We start from the raw sequence: 20,502 nt of genomic DNA, 5'->3' as shown, positions 1-20,502 counted from the left end.
GCTTATCAACTTGAAGCATGGTGCGATTTCTCGATTTTGCAATATTTCGCCAAACTCAAGTGTCTTTGGGAGGATATATCTCTGCCACTTCAGTCCAGTTATGCGTTGCACGAGAATTTCTTGCTCATGCTATGAGAAGTATGTTTTGGTGCTTCTAATGGGATTAAATCCTGTTGATGCGTCCCTTACCAAACATCTTTGAAGTTTTCTCGTTTTTAACGGCTTCTTTTCTGTGAGTAATGAGGCACAACTAGCGATTCGCACTGAAGAATAATGCACCAAATCTGCAAGAAGAGACAAGTCTTTGTGCTAACAACTTGTAGGTTATTTGCTAGGCCATTTTAGAATTGAGATCGGGTGAATTTAATTCAATTTTTAAAATTAGTTCTAGATATGAGAAATAATGCTCAACTTTATAGAGACTTTATTCTTAATAAAGATGGGATTTAGAATAGGCCATTTAATAAGTGTTACAAATTGCAAGATTATCCACCAAATTGCGAGAAGCAAGGACATGGAGTAGTGAGAATCGATGATGTCCGAAAAAACAATATGAATAGTTATTTCTCTAACACATTTTAAATAAAGACTTATTTTTATTTATTTTATGTTATTTTTTTAATTCACCAAGGATTGAACTTAAGACTTTTTTAATATAAAATTCTAATATTATATTATAATATCATATTTTTTAAAAAGTTAAAATAATAAAAAGAGATAATATGAATGGTTATATTTCTAACAATGTTAATACATGTTATTAAGATATTGGTAATACTAAAGAGACTAAAAATTAATTAGAACTTTATTTTATTTAGCATTTATTAATTATTATAATAAGATATTCTTCTATCAATAAACAGAAATAGACAACTAGTCAATAATTCGAATGAATTTGACAGATCGAAGGGAAGAAAGGAAAGAAGCAATGGAAGCCGGTTGAAGTGAATCTTAAAGAACACATCAAGGTTCCAATATTTCCAAGATCCAACAACCCAGCCAAACTATATGATGATGATTTTGATGAATATCTAACAAAAATAGCTGGTCAAGAATTTCCACAAGATAAACCACTTTGGGAAGTACATATAATTAAGTATCCAACAAGAAATTCTAAGGGTGTTTTGGTTTTCAAGATGCACCATGCTCTTGGAGATGGATACACCCTAATGGCCTCGTTGCTCTCATGTGTACAAAGAGCAGATGACCCTTCAATTCCCATAACCTTTCCTTCAAGCAAAAAATCAGCGGAATTAGATGATGATGGCAATAGTAATATTAAGATGAAATCCATGCTTAAGAAATTACCTCAAACAATATTTTCGGTGATTAAAGGTGCATCTGACTTTGGGTGGAGTGTGTTGAAAGGTAATTTGCTTGTTGATCATGAATCACCAATTAAGTCAGGGCATGAAGATGTGGGGTCTAGACCTATTGCTATCTCAACTGTCTGTCTCTCTGTGGATAGCATCAAAGAAGTAAAAAATAAGCTCAAAGTGGTAAGTGGTAACTGATTTTCCATTCTCTTAATTGTCCTTTTTTGGCGTCTCCTTTTATATATCTACACCCTTGTTAAATTACTAGAGACAGAGACACAAGTATACCAAGAAGAGTGGGGTGAATCATTATTTTATATCTCCTGAAAAATTGTGTTTGACAAAATGATTCTTGAATTTAAAAGAAAAGTTTTAGGCGATTAATATTTTTTATTTTATTTTATACTTAAACTAATACCAGCTAAAACTCTTAAAAATCACGAAGAAGCTTATAGTAGTAGAAAAACTCCTTTCTTGCTAATTGCTATGGGGTGTGAAACCCTTTCCTATTTTTTTAATTTTTGTTTTCTTTTTGGTTTTGTGTAAAATTTATTTTCCAGTTGTTCTCTCTATTAAACTGTTGCAAAATGTTTTATTTGCCTGCTGATCTCCAAACCCCTGCCATAACGGCCACAAAGTGGCATATAGCGGCATTTTTAAAATAGATTATTATTAAACTGCCGCTACCTGACAGATCTTTGTAATGATAAAAGTATGAATTTAATTTTGATACACTATCACTATAAAATAGTTTTACACATGTATTTAATTACATAATATTATATTAATAAAAATAATTACTTTTTACATTGACTACATAAATAATTATAAAAAATAAATGTAATTATACGATTGTGTAAAATATTTTATATTATCAGTATATCAAAATCAAACTCTAAAAGTATTGACTCCTAGTATTCTTCAATCTAAAAGGCAAACTCATGTTTTTAACATATCAAGACTTTTTACAGAATCCATTGACTTATATTATTTTGTTGTAAGTGCTAAGGTATTGAGTAGATCAGTTGTTGCCATTTTTTAAATTCATGTCCCGCCATTGAAAATTGAATACTTATTAAAAAGAATCTTACAAAATTATTAAATTAATAATAAATAAAAATTTAAATAGATACATGTCCAATTCTGATTAGTGGGACATGATCAATAGTCATTTCCTTCCGCTATTAACTGCTTATGTATACGTAACATGGCACGTTAGGACATAGGAGCCACATGTTTGCTTTTTTAATTCAGGGTCATTTTGTCAAACTCAATTTTTCTTTCACCAAAATTATTGTCTTGTACCCTACAAAGAAAAGAATAATTCACCTTGTTTAAAATTTTCTAATTAATTATTTTGTGGAGATTATAGATAAACTATAAAGTACGCAATTATTATTTCATTAATCTTCGCCTATATATATTATTTTATATGATAATTTCAGAGCATAAATGATGTCCTAGTGGGCATGATTTTCCTTAGCATTCGGTTATACATGGAAGCAAAGAATGAGGAATCAAGCAAAGCAGATGCAACAGGATTAGTGCTGCTTAATACAAGAAGAATTAGAGCTTACAAGTCAGTGAAGGAGATGCTTGATACTAAAACCAATTCAGGGGCTTCATGGGGAAATCAATTTCAATTCATGCACCTTCCTATTCCCAAAATGAGTGACCATTCCAATTCATTAATAAACCCTCTTGAATTTGTTTTGTCAGCCAACAAAATTATCAATAGCTTGAGAAATTCTCTGGCAATACCACTCAATGGTGTGCTTTTAGGCTTGGTTGATAAAATCAAAGGCCCAGAGGTTTGCATTTAGTACCCTCAACTTTACTTCTTATTAATTTACACATTGAATTTGTTTATAACATTTTCTAGCATTTTTTAATCCTAATTAATTTTGTCCTAAGGCATTGATTTCACACATACATTTTTTTAGAAAACATAATGTAATAATAAACTCTAGTGTGGAAATAAATCTGGGAAGATTTTTGACAAAGGTTTTTCTTTTTATGGAGATAAAGTGACTATAATGTGTTGTGAATATATAGGATATCTTATTTATTATAAGCTCGATATCTCAATTTAACAAAATGAATTTATTTAAAAATAGATTATCACACTTCATACTCATAGTAAGCAACATTTCTAGTTTTTTAATAATAGAGAATTTTTCTTATTCTTTTTATGTATACTTATTTAAAGACACTTCATCTTAATTATTATTATTACTACTCTTCGTATTAATTAAGGTTGGGTTAGATCATCAGGTTGCGGCAAAATATGTGCACAAAACATTGGCAAATTCAAGCCTTAGCATCTCACACATGGTTGGACCAGTTGAAAAAGTGGCTATTGATAATCATCCCGTCAAAGGTTTTTACTTTATGACTGTTGGTTTACGTCAGGTGCATGCACATCATACATCTTATTTATATAATTAATTTGTGTAGAATATGTTGCAAATATACTAATTAACCTTTTGTTTTCAAAATTTGATGCAGAGTCTCACGGTGACAATATTAAGTTACATGGGGTATTTACGCATTGGATTTGGAGTGGAAAAAGATTGGATAGATGTACACCATTTGATTTCGTGTTTCGAGACTGCCCAAGAAATGATTCTGAATGCTGCAAATAAAATATAATCATGTTTTTTCAGCAAAGTGCAAAAGCATTATATATATGTCTGTGTGTGTGTGTGTTTGTATGTATGTTCTTCTTATTATTGTATCACTAATAACTATGGCTCGTGGTTCTACAATTAAATAAAAAATAATTAAGTGCTGTTCTCCCATGCTAGTTCTAATTTCAGTTTTATTTTGAATTTTATAAAAATATTTGTAAGACTATATATTATAAATAGTGATCTGAAATTAAAAGTAAAATTTGTTCTTCCAATGTTTAGTCTTATTTGATTTAAAATTTTATATTATTTTTAATTATTTCATCAACATAATTATACGAGTGACAAAATTTTATTAGTTCTCCGTCAAGATAATATTGTATCTCTAAAGTGATATCGGTTTTATTTCATTATAAATCAACTTCAATGCAAATTTTAAATTCTAAATCAATTCACTTTTTAAAAATATAAAAATGATGATACTAAAAAAATACTCTATTAGAGATGCTCTTACTAACTACTTCTATCATATATATTTGAAAATAGTGCTTTCTTTTGCAAATTTTTTAGATGATATTCTTTTCTTCTCTAATTTTTTATGATTAGAATAACTTAATTTAGTTATTTCATCAAAATATTTTTCAATAATCATTATAATTATATATAACTTAGTAATAATTATTTAATCGATTCAAACAACAACAACAACAACAACAATAATAATATTATTGTTGTTGTTGTAAATAAACTTTATTTATTTTTGTAAGAGTTTTTGAGTTGAATATAGTTTCAGAGAGAAAAATAGAGAAAAGAGTATATCTTTTTAACACAATTCAATTTATGGTATGTCAAATAATTATTTACTAGAGGAAATATAAGGAGCCAATATATGTGTCGTACAATGCATATAATGGAGTTAATTTTAAATTAAAATTAAAGTATCGGATGTTTATTTAAAAATGTTCACATATACTTATTTTAGAATAGTAAAGGTGTATTTGTGTGAGCAATTTTAAGTATTTTAAATTGGATGTTCGATTCAGTAGGATATCAGATGTTTATTATCCCTGGTATCCGAATGGTTATTCTGGATAGTATGGATGTATTGTGTTTGATAAATTAGTAGTATTTTACGCTGGATGTTCGAACATGTACAATAGCGGATGGTTAATTTTTCATATTGAGCCAAAGAACACTACAAAAAAAAAGGTTAAAATGGCATTAATATTAAGGCGGTTTTAAAGAACCGCCATAATATCCAGCCATTATGGCAATTTTCGTTACTGCCGGAATTGGCTTTGTATATTTTGGCGGTTCTAGTGATTAGGGCGGTTTTGAACCGCCGTTTTCCCATGTATATAAAATAAAAGAACTGCAACACCTCCTCATTCAACGAAACACATTCGACGCTCTCATCTCCCTTCTATCTCTCCTTTTAGGGCTTCTCCTCTCTCCGCCATGTAAAGAAGCTCTCCGACAACGCCGTTCTTCCTTCTAGGGCTTCTCCTCTCTCCGCCGGTTACAATCCCTCCAGGTACCTCTCTCTCTCAAGTTAAGCTGAAACAGTTACTTCTCCTCTCCGACAAATGCTATTTTATTTTGTTTTTTCTGTTAGTGCTGTGGAGACGAAGATTCAGGCGAGAGGCAAGGCTCTGGTGGCTAAACCTCAGTATTTTGATTCCAGAAGGCACCGATTTCTTCGTTTTTGTTTGGGTTAGGGTTTCAAAATTGTTTTTGGTGCTGATTTATGGGGATTTTTGTTTCTCTACAGCTCCGCGATCGGGTCTTCCGTTGAAGCATTGGATTGATGTTGGTGCGGGGGTGATTGACGCCGATTACAGAGGACTGGTTGGGGTGATACTGTTCAACCAGTCGACGATCTCAGGTCTTCTTTCGTAACTTTACCCCTTCCTCTCTGTATCTCTCTCTCAACTCAGATCTTCTATTGCTTACTTCTATTAAGGTGTTTCTCTGATCTCCGATCTCAGATCTCAGAAAAAATCTGCCATAGCTTAGTTTCACAAAGCTTACATCCTTATTTGCGTTTACTTATTAAGGTTTGGATTTTTTGTGTTTAACTTTCTATGCGTTGTTATCTTCTTAAGATTATTCTGGATTGTTTATATTTGCGCTCTGTCTATCTGAGATGGCTAAATTTTCTTCTCTTTTTTTCCCTTGCAACTCTATAACTGACATAGTCGGCTGTTAGGAATTAATTAAAGTGGTTACAGTTAGCTAGTTAATTTGTTAGGTGCTTGGTTGGTGATGTAAGGAGTTAAGAGTGTGCTGTTGCAAGTTAACTAGATGATGGTGTTGGTGTAGTTGGCATAGCTTTTCCTCCCTTAAATATGAACTGTTGGCATCCATTTTTACTTAAATTTATTAGTGATGCTGAACATTCTGGTTGTGTTTAAAATATAGGCACTAAAGAAAACCTTTCAAGAAATTGGATCACGATTATACAAGATTTCTTGGGTTCAAGGTAAGTTATTGTGATAGTTGAATTGTCACTTTTTAAGAGCTTTTGATGGGTCTGACTTTGCTTCTTTTCCATCTTGTAGCAGTCAAACTGTGGAGGTACAATTTCTTCATAAACATCTCAATGATCATGATTAAAATAGCTTCATAAAATTTAAGTTGGAAGTTAAACAACAAAAATGTTCAACATGCAGGAATTAACTCATCAAGTAAGGCTTCTATAAATGTAGCTAACAGATGTACATCAGAGACTGAGGTGCAACTTTGGAGCTTTTGGTTGTTAAAGTATTTCTTTTTCTTCTTGATGTTATCTTATTGCTCTCTAACTGAATTATTGTTGATTTGACCTAGGCTTAGTTATTTGTGACCTGAGTCATTTTTCTGTGGATTAGTTGTGCTAGTAAGTGATATGGTGACTAAAATATTATAAATTGATAAATAATCATATAAATGGATGTGTTATGTATTGTATAGCTTTTTAGTAATGATTAAGATAAATCCACCCACAGTCCATTTGTATCGTGTCACGTTTTATACAAATCATGAAGTTGATTTATACTTTGGATTTTGTCACAATTTGACCACTATTTAGTATTTTGAACCGAAAATATATTGCTTTACTAGTCGACTTTTCTCGAAAGCCCCAGATTTTCTTTGTTAGCAGTTGGGTAGAGCTTGCTTAATAATTTGAATATTTCCTGTGATTTAAAATGGATGACAGTTTTTTATCTTTTAATTCAGAGTCTTCATAGCAGAAGCAGTTGCCCTGATTGCTCCTCCCAACCCCCATAGCAATAGACACACTGCTACCTCTTCTGTGCACATAATAGATTGCCATTTAGATATGAAATCGTACTCAAGCATAGCATTAAGATGGTTCCAAATCCAAAATGTATAAATTGATATTTTGGTTTATTCATATGGACACTTGTTGATCACCCTTCTAATGTTGGCATAATTGCAGTTTCCTGTTCTTGGCTGTATTGCTGTATTGCTGTATTGCTGTATTGCTGTATTGATCATCCATTAACGTGCATTTTCCTCCACGATCTGTTTCTCAGTTTGCGTTCTAACTTCTCACTTCTAGATCTGTAACTAAATTCACATCCTCTGGTTCTAATTACTTCAATGATTGTTATATGCTAATTGTTCTAATTACATTAACTCTTAATTATTGTTTTTAGCATTTCGCCTTTAATGCGGCTTTGATAATTGGCTCGATGCTCCTTATCGCTTATTTCTTCCTCGTAGTTTCATGGAAGTTCTATTTTGGTTCATTTCTTGTAATGTGTTGTTATCAAATTACCAAATTTAGGGTTTTTCTTTTCTCAATTTTGGTTTTGGTTCCATCCAATTTTGATTTTGGTCCACTTCCTGTAATTTTTAATTTTGTGATTGTGCCACTGTTTTAATTTTGGCTTTTAATTTTTTATTTTTTTTGCTCATGCAGAAGTACATAAAGCAGAACACTGACGTGACTCTCTGTGCACTCGAGATAGGTATCAATTTTCTTCACTTCTCTACTTTCTTTTGTTCGTGCACCTTATTACCTCATTACTTCCTTTTCTGTTAGGTTCCATCAAGAAAATAAACGGTTTTTGAAGTTTGATCTATGACATTTTATTATTTTTAATTTATGATTTTATTAACAAAGGATATCAGAGCTTTTCTTTGTATATTAATGTAGGGAGTGAGTAAGTTCTAATAATAAAAGAGGTTTAGATTGTGACTTAATTTGTTGGAAAAATGAATGAAAACCATATTTGTATATATATATATATAGGTTTAAAATTTGATTATGAAATTGATAATTCATATTGCTTTGTACCCAGGGAAGCAACCATATCAAGAATCTGCAGGTATATATAATTAGGTGCTATATGGCTTAGCTTGCATATTGCATGTTAAAAAGGTAATTAAAAAGCTTTGATAGTAGTTGTTATTGTCTACTACTAATATACATCAAAAGCTAATTAAAAAGCAATGATGGTTGTGAAAGATTTGGAGAATATATTATTAAGATTTCATTCCTACGAAAATATACTGAAGTATCTGATTTGTTTAATAAATTGAGTTTGCAAATTTTAAGGCTGGAGTGGTTAACCTTTTTGGTCTATATTCTCAGCAAAGGGAGCCAGATTGAGCCAAAACCAGGTACTAATTATTAGTATTTTAAGGTTTGTACTATTTGTTGATGGAAATTGCGAGAGAAAGTTAGTAAAATGGATTATTTATTTTATTATTAATGTTAGTTCTTTTTCTTTTGTTGTATTGATTGTTAGGAAGAGTGGTGTTAGAGGATCTTAATCAAAGTAAATAGGGCCTTTTGTTGCTGAGTGGAAGTTGGAAAAAGCAAAGATTTCTTTTTGTTATTTTTTTTAAAACTATTGGCCTTTTGTCATGAAAACAAAAATTCAATCCATATTTGAAGATCATTTCATTGTCTTGCATGTTTCTTCTTAGCTATTGTATTTTGTCAGAAACTGAAAGTATAGATTAATCCATAGAAAAAATTGTGTTCATATCTAGACACTTGCTTGGTTTAGAGCTTCTTTCTTCGATTCTGTTTGATCAGGAGTAAGCATTGCAGATTGTATTTTGTTCATATTTAGAATTTTGAAGACTTTACAGGAGAATTCTTCCGCTACCTTAATCTCATTGCAGACACATTAAATGGCTTGGAGGATCGTGATGGTAAGTTGGAGACTATATAAGAGTGCAAGAAATCGTATTATTTTTTGCCACATAAAAACTCAATACTTTTGATTATATTTCAACTTGCCTGTTTCTTATGTTGGACTTCTTGTTTAATAGCTATTGCGAGATTCGGGACAAGATGCTTATCAGCTGTCAGTGTGCATGATAATACTCTGGAGAATGTCGAGACGTTAGATGATGCACAGGCTAAGTTTGATGATATCCTTGATTCTCCTTCTATTGATGTAAGTTTTATTTATTTTTATATTTAATTATTTATGTATTTTTTTCAAATGAATTATTATGTCTGAAACATTTTTGTATTTGTAACCTGGACAAGTTTCCAAGCAAGTGCACAGTAGGTAGTCTTTGGTTTTTATTATATATAATAAGATGTTAGAGTGAGAGAGAAACGGTTTAAGTGTTGAATTGTGAATAAAATAATTTTATTTTTTTAATCCCTTTCCAATAAGAATAACTCAGGAGACACAAGTAGTTATTACTAGTTTAGTTATAAGAGTTAATAAGAATAAATGATTGATAGCGGACAAATTTAATTTTGTTGTATTTGTAAGATGACCAAGACAATACACATATATAAAATCGGAATTGCTTAGTATGTTATCTTGAAAATAATTATTGCATATATAAAGGGATAGATGAATGGTGAAGAGATACAGAAGTGAGTTTAAGAGGCGGTTGTATGAGTAGACTTTCATTTTCTTATCCCAATCAGGATAGATATATAATTAAGCACATGGAGTTGGGAAACAAACAACAATGGTGATTGGTGAAATTGATTGTTTATGGTAATGTATGTGTGTTGGGCCCACGCATGCAGCAATATGTAGTCCTTGATATCTATGGCTTTGGAAGCTTTAAAACCAACAGGTAATATGTAATTTTAGAAGTGCATCCACTAGACTTCATTAATGGAAGATATTGAAATCACCCTATGCTTGTTTTCAATTCTTTGTAACTCATTTTCAGCCTATCATGCTCTGCAGCTTTGAGCAGTTTTGCATTAGTTTCTTTGTAACTCATTTTCAGCCTATCTATGGCTTACTCATGAAGAGGTAATATTTTTGGCTTAGATTATGACACCCTACTGGTCTGAAACTAATTTGAAACAAGCTAATATATTATGCAAAACTGAAAGGCCCAAGTACAATGAAACTTCAGGGAAGCAGCAAGGAACTTTGAGTTCCTATTGTGACAATGGCAAAAGAAATAAAACAAAATCAGTCAGGGTGCCTCCAAAGGAAGGTTAACATGCTAAAAATCTTGCCACAGAGAGGAGATGAAGGTACAAAGAGTTGGTATTTCTTTGGTACTTGTTTATTCATCATAGACCTATTATGACATTTTTAACATGTTCACCAGATGCAAACAGAAGTGAATCATATAAGCAGAACAGAGTTCTTGCTTAAGGTATGCTGGGAGCAGAAGCCAAGTGGGTTTTCAAGGTTCATGGAAGCTATAAATTCATTTGGATTTCAGGTGAAAAATGCCAATATGACCACAATTGACGGAAAGGCTCAGATCATTCTAACAGTTGAGGTAAATATGTAATGTTTTATATGTTATGTTTTAAGTTACAGCTAATACACTAAGTTTAAAATAGATCCTTAATAACTAATTCCACCTTAAAGTCTATTTAACTTGTGTTAGTGTTCTGTTTTTGGCATATTTCATGTCTCTTTATAATCTCATGATTGCATCAGTAATGGATTGAGGGCATATAAAAGGAAGGGTGGAAGACAAGCACATTCAGGATGTCTCAGCTCACAAAATATTAGTTAGTTATACAAACTCGAATGATGATAATTAGGGTAATATTGTGGGGTGTCGTGCCGCAAACCACCTGGGCAATTTGTATATCTGAATTTTTCTTCTGTATTAAATTTATATATATATTTTTTATTGGGATGCTGTAAGCCATTACAATGTACTTCTGATTGTATTCTTGGCCTTGCTAAGATAGTGGTTCAATTCAAGTCACTCAATCATGCATTATCATTTAATTTACAAGGGTCTTTTTTTATATATATTTTTAATAACTAAAGTCACGTATAGAGATCCAATTTATAAGTGCAAAAGGTTTTATTATTTTTATATTCATTTATAATATTTTATATATTATATTAATATTTTATTTATGAGCTATATAATATTTCATTTATGGATTATGATTTTTTGTTATTATAAAATTTTAATCACAAAATTATTTATTTAACGCGATAAAAATGACGGTAAAAATTATTTTTTTAAACGATAAAAAATGTCACTATCAGGGTAAAATGGCGGTTCAAAAATGCCATTTTAACCAACTAAAATGCTATTGTCAGGGTAAAAATGGCGGTTCAAAAATGTCGTTTTAACCAACCAAAACGCCACTCTGTCAGGGTAATAACGGCGGTTCAAACCGCCATTTTAACCTATCTAAAAATCGCCATTTTAACCATGGAAATAATGACGGTTTGAACCGCCGTTTTAACCAACCAAAACGCCACTATGTCAGGGTAATAACGGTGGTTCAAACCGCCGTTTTAACCTATCCAAAAAACCGCCATTTTAATCCTGAAAATAACGGCGGTTTGAACCGCCGTTTTAACCTATTCAAAAACCGCCGTTTTAACCCAGAGAATTGTGGCGGTTTTCAGAAAACCGCCGTAATAACCCGAATGGCGCCCAGAATTACGTCACTTTACGAAACCGCCATTATTGGTAATAATGGCGGTTCAAACCGCCGTAAATATCCAAAAAACCGCCGTTTTTACCAGAATTTTTTGTAGTGGAATAAGTCCATTGTACACATTATATACTTACTTCATTGGCTCTCTAGCGGAATTCTATTTACTATTATTGATAATAATAAAATATAGGAATGACGCACGGGATACAACCAATAATTGTATATAAAAAAATAATCTTAAATTTAATCAGCATGATTATCAATTTTTTTTTCATTTATTCCATTTTCGTTGTGCAAGTAAGTTATTAAGAAAAATTAATTTTCATTAGGTTAGATGAAAATTTTCATATATATTTTAAAATATAATGACCTTTTGATGTCAACATATCTTTGATTCAAATTTTGTGATATTGTAGGAAAGATTATGAAAATGCAATCATAAAAAGCAATATATATATATATATATATATATATATATATATATATATATATATATATATATATATATCACATGATTTTATACCTGAATTTATTCATATTACTTACATTTTATTTCCATCTTAGTTATATTTAATTTCAATGTATTTAATGTGAATTTAGGAATTAAAATATGTTTTTATTTTAAAGTCATTCCTTGTTGTAAACAATATACTTTGAGATTCATTATACTTTCATTTTGTTCTCACTGATGACACTTAGGTATTGTAATATTTTTATTTACTCCTGTATTGTACGGATGTTCATGATTTTGGATGATTAATATATACGGTTGGCTATATTAAATTTTAACGGTTTATTAAAAAAGTAGATAGCTATAAATAAGAATGAGAATTTTAATTGTAGTGTATGAGTAATAATCACTTGTGTAGTAAAATGTGATTTTCACCAAAGTTTTATTTTCTTTTATATTCTCTTGTGTTTTTAATTTTTTTTTGTTAAATATTGAGAATTAGGATGATTTAGTTTTAACTCGAGAGATTTAGTAAATTCGAGTGCCAGCACGATAGTGTTGGAGTGTGTCCAAGACGTGATAATTTGGTATCAAAGCAAAATTCGAAAGAGAACACAAGTGGTTTATGGGTATGGTTTCTAGTGTAATTATGGAGTATGTTAAATCTCAAAGGAAAAGGGATGTTACTCATTTTCAATGTGAAAACAATAAGTATGTTCTTAAAGTGAGTTAAAAAGTAAGAACTCTAACTTCTTAGAAGAGAGAGTTTTTTTTTTTTTTTTTGTTGAAAAATATCCTATCCTCTATGGATGAGCGCTTTCAAAGGATAAAACATGACAAGGAAACCCTTAAACTCATTGTTGAGTTTGAAGTACTAACAACATATTATAAATGATGACTAAACATTTTTATTGGATTAAAAGCCAATTATATGTGTGATTAGCAAGGTTGTGAGAACCGGACCGGTCAATAAACCAGTGAGGTCACTAGTTCAATGGTTCACTGGTTCGACCGAGGTTCAACCGGTTTAATTAAATATTAAATAAAATTATTAAAAAATCTAAAAAAATAAAAATAATTTTAAATATATAAATTCAATAATTTCTAACTTAATAAAATTTAAAATTTCACATAATAAATTATCCATAAATTAATATTAGAGGTTCACAAACAACTTCAAACATCAAAGTTTATAACTAAACAACTTCATAGATCATTAAGGAAGAGAAATATAGTGATACTAAGAATTTGAAAAGTGCCACGTTTAACTCTTAAGTAGCAAGTTTAAAAACAGAGCAATTTCTAGAAATTTGGGCAGCAAGTAACAGCAAAATATAAGCACATGAATCCAAAAATTGCAATTAACATGAGAAAAGCATGAATTGCATGTACAGAGGCAGCATCAAACTTAATTTCACAAGTACAGTTCAGCAGGGCAGCAGGTAGAATCAAGTCACATGAAACAGAAACAGCACAGCAATGATCACACCAACATCTTTCAGCAAACAAGCAGTGTTAAGCCATATTGGATAATCAAGAACAGAGCAATTATCAGGCCTAGAATCCTCTAACCACTACCTAACAGCATATATATCTATCTATCTAACAAACAGAATTAATCAGCAATCTAACTAAAATTAACAACAGAATTAATAAAAGAAAGTAAAGAAACAGAACAAGAAGCAGGGATGAGGCAGGGGACCTGGAATGTAGCAGAGACAGACTAGGAAATGGAAAGGGGAAGAAGAGCAGAAGTAGTGCCGCCCAGAGTTGGTGGTGGCCGGCTGAGCTCGCGGCGGCACAGAGAGTGGCGCGAGCGGCGGAACGATGCAGGGAAGAGAGATTCAGCTTCTCTCTGTGGCAGTGACGAGAGCTGGGGGGCAGAAGCGTTCAAAGGGAAGAGGAGAGGCGAGAAGAGAAGAGGGAAGGTAAGAATGGTGGTCAGCTTGCCGGATGGTGGATCGCCGGACGGAGAGCACGGAGAGAGAGGAGCGGTAAGAGTGGGGTGAGAAGAGGGAAGAAAAATAGGTAGAGAGGGAGTGATTAATTTAGGGTTCAGCAGCTTCGTTTAGTTTACTAGTTTAGCCTTTCTTTCTTTTTTTTTTTAAAGAGACAAAATGACGCAGTTTAGGGGTAGTACTTTCAAACCAAAAACTCGCTAAAAAACCGGACGGTTCTGTCGGTTCACCAGTTAACTATCGGTTCGACCGATTTTTTTCACAGGTTTTTTGCTAAGCGGTTTCTGGCCTTACCCGGACTCGCTAGGTGATCGGTTTCTGATTATTCTGGTTGAACCATCCGGTCCGGTTCAATTTTCAGAACCATGGTGATTAGTTTGTTTAAATATGTAGAAAATTAATATAAAGTAAATTGGCCCAACAACTAGTTTCTGGGTGAATAACAAGCAATCAAAGCCCAACATTGGTTCAAGCACTCATATCATTATATTTGATCCAAAGAAAGAATGGCTAATCTACCAGAAAAAAGGAAAGAAAGAATTTGGCCCAAGAACAAGTAAACAACCCAAATAAGTGATCCAAGTCCACACACTTACTCACTCTAGTTGGTTGCAAACTAAATAATAGAACCATATTTTCATTTGAACTAAACCACAAAGCCATCGAACCAAATTCTTTCTTCTCTTTCTTCTCTCTTTTTCATCACCCACATGAAATCACAGAAAAAAAAATAAGAAAAAAGGAGAAGCTCTAATTAGGGTTAAATCAAAGTACAAAAAGTGGGTTACCAATTCAATAAAAAAAGGAAATCAAAAAAGTTAGGGCTAAAGGCAAAGATTACATTCGAAGGACTAATCACAAAAAGTATTTTTAAATTTATGCTTCATTGAAGCTTGTGGAAGAAAACTTCCTCTCTACATACACCGAATCGGAAAGCTCAAGGATTTGAAGATTATGGAGCTTTACAAAGAATCAACGGACAAGAAAGTAACTTGGAGGCAAAGCATAAATAAAGGGCTCGGATTCAAGAAGAAATTTGGAAAAAGGATGAAAGAGAAGATAGAAGGTATGGATGCATGTATGGTTCAATCACTGCTTCTACTCTATCTCTCTTCTGTGATGGCGTTGTTGCTGCTAATTTTTGGAGAGAAGAAGTCAAATGTGCTGAAGCAAAGTTTCAATTTTTGGAAGTTTTACTCTTCTATTAAAGGGGTAAACGACCAAGGATTGGAGTAAGGAGTGAGAGCACAAAGTTTGGAGTAAGGATCGCATATATTCGTGCAATTAAAGATATGTATGATGGGGCCACAACTAGTGTGAAGACTCAAAGTGGTGTGACAGAGGAATTTCCTATTGGTATAGGATTACACCAGGGATCATCCTTAAGTCCATACTTATTCACATTAGTCTTGGAAGTACTTACAGAGCACATCCAAGAGCCTGTGCCATGGTGCATACTTTTTGCCGATAATATCGTCCTTATGGGAGAGTCAAGGGAAGACCTAAATAAAAAGTTGGAGTTATGGAGAGAAGCTTTAGAAGTGTATGGTCTGCGCATAAGCCGTAGCAAGACGGAATATATGGAATGTAAGTTCAGTCCGAGAAGGGAAAACCCTAATATAGAGATGAATATTGGAGAAAACGCCCTACGAAAAGTTAAAAGTTTTAGGTATCTTGGGTGCATCATACAGGATAATGGAGAGATTGAACATGATGTAAATCATAAGATCCAAGCAGGGTGGTCAAAATGGCGGAGTGCATCTGGTTTTATATGCGACAAAAAAGTGCCTTTAAAACTTAAAGGTAAATTCTATCGCACCGCTATAAGACCGGCTATGCTTTATGGTACGGAGTGTTGGGCGGCTAAAGGGGAGCACGAACATAAGCTGAGTGTGGCAGATGTAACACCCTACCATACTTAATCTTATGCTTAAGTCATAAGACTGAGATAGTAAGGTATTACGACCTCTAAGAATAGTAATATATATAATAATAATAATAATAATAATAATAATAATAATAATAAAGAAAAAGATATTTAACTGGGAGCTTTAAAAAAACGGGTAAAATAAAATCGCAAAATAAAAAGCACAACGCTCAGGAAAGGATTACTTGCGTGCTAAGAAACTTAATAGGAACAAGATAAAGATAAGCAAAAAAATAAAGGACAACCAAGGAAGCAGCATAACTAGCCCTGACTCATCCTGCGAAGCTTAGGATGGCTAGAGGGTATATATATACATATAAACATACATAAGTGTTCTCAAAATATCCCAAAGTACCAAAATAAACTTCTAACTCTCCCTCAACCTCTAAGAGGAGCAGCATACATAAGTTACTTGGAGAGTAAGCTAAACATATATATACATATATACAGCCAGAAGCCAAAATACACCCAAGGACTACTTCGCTTTCCAAGATCCAGAAGCCTAGCGAGGAGCCTCTCGACGTGCATATGAAAAACAACAATATAATATGGAATGAGAACCGGAGGTTCTCAGTATGGTAAAAGTGCCATGCGTATAATAAATAGGGTCCTGAGAATGCCATAGGCAATCCTAGAACTCCGTTATACAATTATCCAACTTAATTACTAAACAAAAACCATAAACAGGGGTAGGTATTCTAAATCTACCTAACTTACTGAATTTCAATCCACACCTATCACCAAACCATTTCTCCATTTTCTCCATCCCTCCATCATCCATAATGCAACAGGAGCAAACAACCAAACAAGTTCAAGCACAAGTAATGAACAGATAATACAAGTAGCAAATATACAAGTAGCAGGTGATATATATCAATTAGGAATTCCCAATTAAGGCATATCAAACAAAGCACACATATGCATATGATGAATGTCTATCCTACTGGTCATGAGCTCACGTGTCGGTTATTTTGCCAGAACCCGACACATCTGGTAGCTAACCCAGACATTGGTCTCTAGGTTGCGCATCTCCAGGAGGATCATAAACGAAGGAGAGTGCCTTTCCACATTGAAGGAGTGTGCCTTTCCACGTTGCAACCAGAGAAGAATGTGGGGGAAACAATACGAAGGAGAGTGCCTTTCCACCTTCCCCACATCTGCATCATGACAAGAGAGGGAACTTCCGTCCTCTACTTGCCATATCGACCATTTCGACCACACACAGTCATTCCCAAATCTCATCATTTATCATCATCATTTCCTTACATTCGTTCTTTATAGCCATAACAACATGTATTCATTTAGCTTTCACATCATTCTCTTATAATTCATCACGTTTACCCTTTCCGGGTCCCGACCAAACCATTTATCAAACTCTTCTCAACCTCTTTAATATCGAATAATCTTAACATCAACCCAACTCTAACATTAAATCAATCACATCACACGAAGATTAAACTTTAACTTCTCGAACTCATGACTATCACTAAGACATCCTCGACATTCTATTTTCTTTTCTGTTTTTAATATAACAAATGAACTCGGAATTACGCAAACTTTATGTCCAGGCGTTCATCTTGAAATAAGATTTCTAACAAATCAAAGATCATAATTTTTTGATTTCTCTAGTCTCAGGAATAAAGGAAAAACCGTGACTTCTCTGCAGTGCATAAAACCAGAAAAACAGCAGCAGCATGTGATATTCAAAATTCAATATAAAATCCAAGTTAAATCCAATGACTTTAAAAATTAATGTAGTTAAACTTTACTTATCCAGGTTTCTTTCTCAATTAGTTCTGAGTTAACACCATTTTTAATGAAGAAGTTACATTACCTGAAAGTTAAGTAAAAATAAGTCAAAATCTGTTTTAGAAACCAACAAGCTTAGTACCTTTCAATTTTAATAACTTTTATTACAAAACTCCAATTAAGCTAAATTTTGGTTTTGGAACTCCTAGATTATCCAAAAACAAGTGTATCTTAGTTGCAACTCAATCGCTATTCAATTCTAAGAGTTACAAGTATTGGAAGTTGATGCATAGCTTGCTGAAATCTGTTTCTTTTTAGCTTTGACTACCAATATTCAAAAATTCACAACTCCCAATCCTCAACTCTTAAAATTTTGAAGTTTTATAGTAATAAATAAAATTAATCAAATTTTATAACAAAATTGGTTTCGCTCCAAAACTCAACTCGTAGAAGTCGCAGCAAGACAAACAAGTTGCTGCCCTGTTTGACCTTTTCTGCTGCAGGACAGATTTAACAACCTAACTTTAAAAATTTTCCATAAATTGTATATTTAACAAAAAGATCCCAAATTTTTCAGTTTAGTTCTTTATATTCCCAAGTTTAGCCCAAACTTGGTCTCATGTAATTCCGATCATTACATAATTAGTTACAGCATATGCAATACCACCACAACACAACTCTACATCCTTATTAACAAACACCAATCCTAATCCATCATAAATAAATATAAGAGCACATCATTAATAACTTCCAAACCTCATAATTCCAATATATATCCACCAAAAAATATATTCCAACAACATTACAAGGCTAATCATTAAATACAACCAACAATTCAACTTATCATATGGTTCCTCTAACCTAAGTTTTCACAACACCGTAAATATTAAACGTGCGAAACTTAAACCATACCTTGGCCGATCACTTAATTCACCCAAGGCAGCCTCTCAACACAAAATTACAGCCCCTCCAAGCTCAATCAAACAGCCCCAAAGTAAGCCTTGGTCACCAACAAATCTCCAAGTAATCCCAAATCAATTCCAATGCATAAACACCCACTTAACCTACACCTAGTACATATATATATGTTCCAAATCAGTTTTCTATCACAATTACAAGATTGAGCTAGGGTTAGGGTGTTCTTACCATACTCATATGCTCAATAGCTTGAGCCCACAAGTTCCGGAAGCTAACTTGAACCTAGAACATAGAAATTGGACAAGATTCACCATAGGTTTTCAAGTTTACCCAAGAAAGAGGGATAGAAATTTTGAACTTAATAGAAAGCTTGCCAGTGAAATTGTTCGGATAGAAAGGTAGAGCTCGACGCGCTGAGCGCGTGGTCGCGAACAGTGCGGCGATCAGAGCCCGGACAGAGGAGTTACGATGGTGAGAAGGAAAGGTGAGGGTTAGGTTTCTTCTCCTCCCCCCTTGCTGTGTGTTTCATTGCTTTTGTGAAATGGAAAAGATGAAGCTACTGCTTCATTTATGTTATGGGTCCGGTTGGACCAACGGGCTCGGTTTGGATCTCGGTTCAACCGGTTCGGCCTTTCCGGTCCTGGGCCAAATTTTTGAAATTGGTATCAAAATTCTCGTTTCGACGAACTCTATCCTATTTTGATATTAGTTTTGTATTTTTAGCTTTCCTATTAAAAATTCAATTTATTAGCTAATAATTTACCGATTTTAGCGGAGTTTACAGCAGAGATGAAGATGTTGAGATGGATGAGCAATCATACGCGATTGGATCAAATAAAGAATGAAGATATAAGGGAGAGAGTTGGAGTAGCACCCATTGTGAAAAAGATGGTTGAATCGCGTCTTAGGTGGTTTGGACATGTGAGAAGAAGACCGATAGAACATCCAGTCAGGAGGGTGGATGAGATGGAAGATGGACAAGGGGCGAAAGGCAGAGGAAGACCTAAGAAGACCATCCATGAAGTGGTCAAACGATATCTACATGTAAATGGTCTCTCTGTAGACATGACACATGACAGAGCACAATGGCATCATTTGATTCATGTAGCCGACCCCACTTAGTGGGATAAGGCTTTGTTGTTGTTATTGTTGTTATAGAGCTATTCATTCTTCTCCTTCATGGTTCTCAATTGAATATTATGTTTTCTCAATTTAATCTTTCTTTGTTTCAATGGTAAAAGACATTACAGTAAGGAATGTAAGAAAAAGTAATTAGTGGAAAAAGACAGAGAGAGTTAGACTTGGAAAAAGCCTATGTTTATTTCAGAAATTCTTTGTACGATTTTTTATTTTGTTTTCATGATCCTGAGAAAATTTTTTTACAAGTTGGGTGAGCACTTTACAGTTGAAAACTAGGGTGAGTTTCTAGTCAAATATGGCTTGGGTAGGAGCTGGGTTTGTCTCAGATAGGATTGGGTAAAATTCTAGGAAAATTGATGAATGTAATCTTGTTCAAAGATAGTGAAATTCTGTCATGGTTGTGATGGAGACTGGATGTAGACTACATTGCATTGAATAATTGAACCAGGATATATGGCTGTGTCACTTCTCTTTCTCTTCTCTATTTCTAGTTTTTCACTTTAAGAGACAAAACAAAATAATCTCCTATTCATTCTATCCAAC

At 33.1% G+C, this 20,502-nt stretch overlaps 2 protein-coding genes across 2 annotated transcripts; both read left to right on the top strand.

Moving 5' to 3' along the window:
- The first annotated feature begins 744 nt into the window (after positions 1 to 744).
- LOC112769394 (wax ester synthase/diacylglycerol acyltransferase 4-like) lies at positions 745 to 4,117 on the top strand. Its single transcript, XM_072224764.1, has 5 exons — positions 745 to 771; positions 903 to 1,499; positions 2,762 to 3,127; positions 3,591 to 3,728; positions 3,825 to 4,117. Exons 1-5 carry the CDS (start codon positions 745 to 747, stop codon positions 3,966 to 3,968), a joined length of 1,272 nt encoding a protein of 423 aa, XP_072080865.1. The 3' UTR covers positions 3,969 to 4,117.
- A 1,096-nt stretch (positions 4,118 to 5,213) lies between these two features.
- Positions 5,214 to 11,145, top strand: LOC114925762 (uncharacterized). The gene is made up of 15 exons (XM_072224763.1): positions 5,214 to 5,246; positions 5,386 to 5,480; positions 5,562 to 5,659; positions 5,718 to 5,841; positions 6,377 to 6,428; positions 6,508 to 6,523; positions 6,619 to 6,680; positions 7,875 to 7,923; positions 8,257 to 8,283; positions 8,550 to 8,578; positions 9,037 to 9,118; positions 9,239 to 9,366; positions 10,216 to 10,427; positions 10,505 to 10,681; positions 10,846 to 11,145. The coding sequence occupies exons 1-13, from the start codon at positions 5,214 to 5,216 to the stop codon at positions 10,390 to 10,392; spliced, it is 972 nt and encodes a 323-aa protein (XP_072080864.1). The 3' UTR covers positions 10,393 to 10,427; positions 10,505 to 10,681; positions 10,846 to 11,145.
- Positions 11,146 to 20,502: the final 9,357 nt, after the last annotated feature.

This window comes from Arachis hypogaea, chromosome 18 (assembly GCF_003086295.3).
Source record: "Arachis hypogaea cultivar Tifrunner chromosome 18, arahy.Tifrunner.gnm2.J5K5, whole genome shotgun sequence".
Taxonomy (NCBI): Eukaryota; Viridiplantae; Streptophyta; class Magnoliopsida; order Fabales; family Fabaceae; genus Arachis; species Arachis hypogaea.
The sequence above is the reverse complement of the archived record's forward strand: the minus strand, read 5'-3'. Positions and strand labels throughout refer to the sequence as shown.